The sequence below is a fragment of the Centruroides sculpturatus genome, unplaced genomic scaffold (genome assembly GCF_000671375.1).
Source record: "Centruroides sculpturatus isolate CEXI.00-Female unplaced genomic scaffold, Cexi_2.0 scaffold48, whole genome shotgun sequence".
Classification (NCBI taxonomy): Eukaryota; Metazoa; Arthropoda; class Arachnida; order Scorpiones; family Buthidae; genus Centruroides; species Centruroides sculpturatus.
In genome coordinates, this window is record NW_019384294.1 from 333,593 (window position 1) to 342,400 (window position 8,808).

At 23.8% G+C, this 8,808-nt stretch overlaps 1 protein-coding gene across 1 annotated transcript in view; it reads left to right on the plus strand.

Annotated features, from left to right (window-relative positions):
* LOC111619034 (lachesin-like) overlaps nt 1-8,602 on the plus strand; it is a 22,529-nt gene extending 13,927 nt beyond the window's left edge. The window contains exons 4-7 of the mRNA XM_023360709.1: nt 2,919-3,206; nt 3,347-3,474; nt 3,984-4,082; nt 8,563-8,602. Of these exons, the coding sequence (XP_023216477.1) occupies nt 2,919-3,206; nt 3,347-3,474; nt 3,984-4,055 (488 nt within the window). The 3' untranslated portion in view covers nt 4,056-4,082; nt 8,563-8,602. The remainder of the gene's footprint in view (nt 1-2,918; nt 3,207-3,346; nt 3,475-3,983; nt 4,083-8,562) is intronic.
* The last annotated feature ends 206 nt before the right edge of the window (nt 8,603-8,808 follow it).

Consider the following 8,808-nt stretch of genomic DNA (forward strand, 5'->3'; position numbering starts at 1 on the left):
TATGATTTTCCACATGAATATAATATTAACATTATCCTAGATAATTTAGAGTATTTTAATAGTAAAAAATGAGAAAAAATCGTAACTAATATATATATATATAATAAACAAAGGTCTAGATATTATGTGAAAGAAAATGTATTTATATGAAATAAATTTCATCAGAAGTAACCAACTGTACAATTGTGAAAAATCTACTCTTCTGTATTTTGTTACTGATCTACCTTGCTGGATATTTTGTTAGAGAAGTGTAGATTAAGGTTTTCATGGAAAATACTTTAGATGAAATATGACAAAAGAAAATATCAATTCAATGTTGACAAGATAAATATTCTTCTATACCAGTTTACTTATATATTGGAAAGTAGTGAAAATAAGAAATATTAAAATATTCCCTCTTATATAACTTATATATATATATGTTTATTCAGTTTATAAATATATGAAAGTATATAAATATTGTATAGAATAATAGTATAAATATCGATGATATTTTACAAGGAAAAAAAATATAGCAAAAATATTTTTGTTGTATTTTCTAACTCAATTTTGAATGTAAAAAAATTTATTAAAAAAAGAAATTAATTATATTTTTAAAAAATTCACCATTTATAATTTAATATTTTCAGATTAAATCGTAAGTTTTATTTATTGAGTTACTAAATATTACTTATATTTTTGATATAGAAATATATTTACATTTAAAAATTAAATTTAATAAATAAATTTATCGAAGACGTTATAATTTAAATAGTCCTAAAATTCTGTAATAAAATATATTTAGTAGGTTCTTAAAAGAATTTTTAAACACGAAACGTAAAAAAATGTTATCATAAACTTATATTATATATATTTAAAATAATCTTTATCAATTTACTCATGTAATCATAATCATTTAATTGTATTATTACATTTTACAATAGAAAACTAAAGTAAACTTTCACGAAAAAAAAACTAAAAATTACGTACATTTTCGTATAGTTTTAAATTACAGAACTAAACACGCAAAATGTTTCGACATTAAATTCTTTTAAATTATAAAGTCTAACCACGAAATTAAAAAAAATAATAAAATAATAATAATAATAATTATAACTTTCCATTCTCATAATCCATCATTATTATAAAATTTTAAAACGAATTTTATCTATTGTTTTCAATTTTAAAATGATTTTATTCTTATTAAATAACTCGAATCTGGTAATGATCATTTATTTTTGTATTAACGTGTAACATCTTGCTCATTTCTCAAAGTTAGAAATATATATATATAATAAGTTTTCATTAATGTTCGAATTTAATAATAAAGAAAAAATGCTATTGTTATTATTATTATTATTATTATTATTATTATTATTATTAATTTAACTGAATAATTTTTTGAAGGAAATAATTTTATTTTTTTTCTTTCTTCGTTTTGTCTAAGAGAAACGGTTTTCATATTTATCAAATAGAGTATATCAATATTGATGTTTTTTCCCCTTTTCGTTTTACCAATGACAACTATGATTGATAATAGTTGATTCTATCTATAAAAAAAGCACAATAGACTTGTGATAACTGAAAGAAAATTGAACTTTTTTTTTTGTCTTACAGAATCGAAGATTCATTTAAACTTTGAAATAACAGAAAAAAATATATATATATTAATTTTTTTTCCTTTAAAAAGTAATTGAAAATGAATCATTTCAATAATAATAGAATTTATTTTTTTTAATATAGTTTTAAATTTATTTTCGTTGTAATTTTTTAAAAATATGAATTAAATGTCATTCCTATTTTTCTATTGTTTTCTTTGATATTTTAGATGTTTTATTATTTATTTTGTTTTCCAGGTAGTAACAGTTGGAGAGATACAAAGTGGACCTTTATTCTACTCCTTCTTACTGCTTCGAAGTATTGGTTTATCAGAGTAATTCTTTAATAAGAAAACAAACAAACAAACAAAAAATTATATATATATATATACATACGAACTTTTTAAAGTCTCGTGTACGACTTTGTGGCGCACATACTGTTCATCTAATGTTAATAGGATGATATGGGATAGCCCAAAAAATTAAACAATAATGTTTTTCAATCGTCCTATGGTGAAGGAAACACCGTATATTTCTTCATAACGGTGATCACTGTCCATGTGCCAACGAAGAATATTGGAAGATCTAAACATTCAAACAATCTGATGCCGTCTTGTAGCAACGTGTGATCCCCAAATCAATATAGTCTGCTTTTTATTAAACTATTGACCAGCTTTAGAGCTTAGACAATTCCAAAGATTTGTCTATCATATGCTGACTGCCAAGACATTCATCAAATCACCAACATTGCAGGGATGCTTTTTTGTCCGCAAATCATCATATCCATTATTCCCTCCCGTTTAAATAAAACAAAAAATAAAAAATAAACAAAACAAGACTATATTATGACTACTACAATGTTGTATACTGTCGTACTATTTCATACAGCATTTAAGAATTTTTTGAAAAAAGAAAGAAAACGATTAAAGCACACTGTATGGCGACAGCACATTTTCTCTCCATTTTCTTAAGAATGCCTTTGGAAGAATGTTCTCAGCTGTTTTAAAGCTTTCCTCCATCGTAAGCACTCTTCATCTTGGATATGTCTTGTGAACTGTCGTATCCAAGAATAGACGAAGCTCACGAAGTAAAAAAAAATAATAATAAATATTATTCCTACTTAAACAAATGTTAATTTCTTTACGGAATGTTATTTTATGGATAATTCGATATATGCTCAATGACTTCTTGGAAAGGAAACATCCTATATATAGTTAGTGTATCCGTTATATAAAAAAAATTAATTTTAATGTCATTCGTCTTAATTAAGANAAATAAAATATTTAAATTTATTTTTTATTCGTTTAAATGATCCCTACTTATTGCTATTTTTATGCTTAGTTCGGCCAAAAATTCGCGTACCAAATCAATTAGTTGGTGCAGCAGCTAATACTGACGTTACACTGGAATGCAAACTGGAAGCATCTCCGCGGCCATTAACATCGTGGATACGAAGTGATGGTATGTTACTCCTACAGAATAGAAAGTACGAATTAACAGAAGAGGAAGAATCGTATAAAATCACCATGAAAATCAAAATATTCGAACTAAACGATAGAGATTTTGGTTCTTATAAATGTTTAGCGAAAAATACACTAGGAGAGAAGGAAGGTTTTATAAGACTTTACGGTAAGGAAACGAATTTTAAATATAATTTTCTATGGTTTTGATTAAATATACAAACTCGAAATTTCCCCAGTTAACAATTGTATTAACAGGCTTGCATATTATTACACGATAGAATAAACACCTATTAAATAACATTTCAGAAATACCACCGCCAACGACATTACCGAGGCCAACTCCATCTTATGAAGTGTATCTACCCAGAATGAGAGGTGCTCAAACTAATTCCCTTAATCTATTCGAATTGTTCAGTAAAGCATTGTATCTAATGGTTAGTTCATTACCAAACATGTTGCATATTCAAACTATTCGTTGTCAACCGAATCTCAGCCTTACATCATCATTATTATTCTGTGAACATTCTCTTGTTATAAACGTAAAATTATCATACAATTCAGTTTTTAATCAATGTTTATATATAAATATTTGCTCATATGAAGATAATTATTAAGTATTTTAATAATATAAATCTAAAAATTTTAATATATTTTTTAAAATTCTAATTCTATAAAAATTTATTTCCAGAAAAATTCATCATTATTTTCATATTTATTAAAGTATTTAAAAAATGAATAAATTGGTGTTTTAACTATTAAAAAAGTGCAGTTGTATTTTATATTTATTAGAATTTTAGCTGTTAAATTCCACAAATAAATTCTGTACATTGAAGTGATTTAAAATTCAAGTAAAAATGTAGTTCGATTATGCAACATGAATGTTCGGAATTTAAATGCATAAAACCAAATTGCAGTCATTCATAATTTTATTTATTATTTATAGATTCTCAAAACTCACATAACGATAGTTACGCACAGAGGAAGACGTATGGAGTACCAGCTACTAATTCATTAATGGACGAATCTCACGATTTTCGTGCAGGTAAATTATTAAAAGATTTAAAAAAAATTAATAGAAATTAAACACGAATTCGTGTATTTTAATTTTCAATAATTGATAAATAACTAATCGTTTAATAAATGGTTTTTTTTGTTTTTAGAAAAAACTTGAAATAGTTTGGATCAAATTTTTATTTATTATAATACGATACTTTAGTAAATGATCGAAATGTTCGTGGCTTTTCACTGCTAGTCAGGCAATAAAAGTAAATTATGTGACACCATCATATACTGCGTGAGGTATCTAAGTCTCATAACGACAACCCCCTCACTGGTCAAAGACATATTCCACTTCCTAATCTGGTTTGGATGAGTTTTTATGTTATTTTTTCCCTTCCAAAATTCAACGCTTAAAGTAAAAAAAACGTAAAAAAAAGAAGAAAGGATCTATATGAATTATTGAACGAAACTCTTTTTTAGTGTACATATATCTGTGGAAAGACAGTTTCTTTAGGGGACGGAAAGAAAAACATGTATAATTCACATCTTAGCGATCTTTGACACTCCAGGTGTCATTCAGTTGAAAATTCGAATTGTGAGACTATAAGTGATGAACATTGAGATTTGAATTTTTATACTGCTTTGTCAGTTTATTGCTTATAAAATGGGATAAAGTTTCCTCATGTATATACAATATATATATATATATTAAAGAGACGTAACCTATATTGAATCTATATAATTAGACTATTTTCATAGCTTTTTTATATCCTTATATAGAAATAAACCTTGATTCAGAGTAATATCACTTTTTTGGGGGGGAGAGGTTGCTATCCAAATCTATATTTAATCCTATCCTTTAAGCAATATCGACTTTTGTATAGAGTTTATAGGAAGAAACAGAAACAGTATATTGTTAATATTTCAGATAATATGTAGTAATTTCCATTTCCTTTTTGTATATCTCACGATTGATTTATCATTGATCAAACTATAGCAGTAGTCAGCATACAATCCATAGTGTTTCGATTTTACATTAAAATTCCATTACGATAGTGCATTATGCATTGGAGAAAGTTGATGTTTAATACATAAAGGCAGTACAAACTTATAAGGCAATGCAGGAAAAACTTGAAAAATTATCTGGAAATTAATCTTACAGTTGGATTTTAATGATTGTAGAAATCGTACTTTTGCATGAACAGATAGACAGACGATGATAATAATAAACAAAAATAACTTTATCTATATGATTACATACGGAATAGAAAATCAATCACAGATAAATTAATTATTAACAATTAAAAAAAAGTAGAAAAAAAATTCCTTTTAGAGAAGTATTATTTATCTATAAATATTTAATGCTGTAAAGAGTAATCATTAAAGTCAATAAATTTATTTTAATTAATAGAATTCTTTCTCTAATTATTCCCTTAAGTTTAATTAATTTTAATTTGAGAATTTGTCAAAAATAAATGTAAAAGTCGATACATCCTAGAAAATTTATTTCTAAACAATTATCCCGAATTTTAAGTATAAAGGTGAATGCCAGTAATTAAAATTTACATTTTAAATGTTAAATAAAATATTAAATAAATTAATTTAAGTATTGTTTTAAGTTAACAATTAAATGAATTAAACGAATTCTTGTGTAAATAAATAAAAAAATTATATATGAATAATTAATGGAATGAATATAAGCATATAAATTTAAATGCGAGAATATTATACGGTTAGTAACATAATTTAAAATGTACATCAACTGTATACATGATATATACTACTTACATATTTTATACGTAAGAGAAAGAGCGTAATTTATGTATATGTATAGTAAACAAGGCCAGATTTAGAATAGTTAAGTTCCTGAGTATTAACATATAAGTGACCCTCTCCTCTATCAAATAATAATATAAATTCTTGAGTTGTAACTTGAAAACTCAAACGAATAGCAGTGTTATGCACGTTTCTGCGCATAATAAAATGCAAAGCAACGTGTTAAAATATATGCACGTAACTCATTGAAATCAATTATTAAATGCTCGTAAACACGTTGAAAGTTATGAAAATAAGCGCTTATATATAAATAATAAGAGTACACTCTAACATGCATGCATGAGAATAAAAGCAATACATATTTATGTAGATATAAAATATATAGAAGAGCGTATGAAAGTAAAATTCGAAGCATTATTTAAGAAAATAAATGAAAATAAAATGCAGAGAATTAAATGTTTATGTTTTATTATCGGATTTTTTTTTTAAAAGGAGAAACAAATTCACGGTTGTTTTAAAAATCTTCAAAAGAAATTTGCAAGAAAAGGGAAAGAAACATTAAAGCAAAGATGGCTCGTAATTTTAAAAGTGTATTGAATTATGAATCATTATGCAGGTTATTTGAAAGTTAAAGAAGATCATCATTTATCATACAAAAGATTTATAACCAGCTTGGAATTTGTTGCTCTCTTTTTTTTATTTTTTATTTTACTTTATTTTTTTACGACCATTAAAATTACTAAAGGTTGCTTATGATGTAAATATTTTAATATAGTAATATATATAAAGAGTAATTTAAATGATATTTCAACTTGAATAAAATTTGTATTAAAAAAATAATAATAATAAAAAATAGTAAAGAAATTTATAAAATGTAAATTCTTTTCCATAATTTATTTATTTATTTTTCTCTCTTTTTAACTGCTCCAAATGTAATTATAGAATTTCACTTATTTGTTATTTCAGTTTCAATTTATGACATTTTTACGTAAAAAGTAAATATTATGTGAATAAACAAACTTAACTCGGTCCATCATACGTAAGAAATATTTAATAACAGAAGAGAATGACATTAAAATATTTTTAAAATTCACACACATGAACAATTTATGAATTACTTTATATAAAAAAATATAAAAAAAATTCGTATGATTTATCACTGCATTCAAATACAATTGATGTGACAAATACAAATTTGTAAACTGAATAATGAGTCATTCTTCTTGAAGATATTCTATTACAAATAAAGAATTCTAAAGTTTTAAAATAAAATGATTGATAATATGATATTCAACTTTGCGTGTCGGATAATTGATTCTTATTTACTTCTATAATTATCCATCATTAACAATTTGGTGGCTAACATCATTTAAAATAATTTTTTTTTTCTAATTTTTCTTTTATGTTTTATGACATGAATGCGCTGAGATTAATGAAATTTTTTAAAAGAAATATCTATCAAGCAAATATTTCTGTTTGAATTAATGATTAGTTCGATTATCAAACAAGTTAATGGATTGGAAACATGAATAAGATATTTGATACGTTTCTAAAGTGTATATACTGTATTTATAGCTTAGAAAAATTATAATTTGGTATATTTTAAAACATAAATAATTTTTTATCAAGGTATAGAAACAATTTTATTCTGTATTTATAGGAGTTTCTTTTAAGTTAATGACTTTTCTTATATAAATAAGCGAACAAATGATATACAAAGTGTAAATCTCGATACACAAATCTCACAGCCACTCATGGAAACAAATCAAAATCTGGGATGAAGAAAGAAAACAATGGCCCCATCTGGGAACAGATCGTTGTCTTTTAGTAGAATATTGAATTCTCTAATCACCAGAATACATCGTCTGTTTTCTAATGAGATTCTTAACTTATTTTAGAAAATATTAATTTTAGTGTCTCGCACACTTACGAAATTTCTGAGTGATAAATCAGCTACTTAGTAAATTTAGGAACTTATATAGTAAATAAATAAATAAATATATATATATATATATATATCCCTCGAAGGGGGAAAAACTAATTTTATCAGCGTAAAATTAAATAATTTTAAATTTATATAGGGTAATTTGATGTAACTGAATAATATGTTGGCTTTTACTTTGATCGAAAGATTCAGTTTTTTTTCACTATTTATTCTTTTATTTTAATTAAAAATATAATTTATATTCTAGAGTTTATTTTAGAAATATTGATTATTTATTAATAAATTAATGGTAATTTAATAACATCATTTAAAGCTAAGTAGCAGGATACATTTATAATATTTAAACAGAAACGAGTAATGCATTTCTATATTTGAACGTGTTTTAATTAAATTTATTTTCATTTAAGATAAAATCATTGAATCTGTCAAAACTCTTCTCGATCTCAAAAAATCAGAATTATAAAATATTTTACTTATAAAACTTAAAAATTTATATTTTATTTCTTTCACTAACACGCCTACGTAATTTTATATATAGATTATTTAGTAAGAAACATCAATTATATCGCTTCAATTTTCATTACTGTATATAAATATATATTTGATAATATAATTGAAAATATAAATAATTAAATAAAATAGTATTTATTTTCTATTTAGATTCTAAAATAAATTTTAAATATATTAACATTATGTATTTATAATCTTAAAATATTGTTTATATTTACGCAAGTAACATTAATTTTTAAATAATTTAATTCCGGTTTGCTGATTTATTTAACTATTAATATTTTTATGGTAGAAAAAGATACAAGAATATCAAAATCAGACAGGACTGAAGATATAGAATCTCCAACAAGATCACTGCAAAGTCCTACACATACAAATAAATCATGTAAGAATCGTCACCAGATCTTTTTTTTTTTTTTTTTATCAATATTTATGAAGGAACAAAAGTATATCCATGCTTAAATAAAATAAAATCTACAATAGTTATTTATACAATTGTTATAAATAAATAAATATATATATATATATAAATATATAT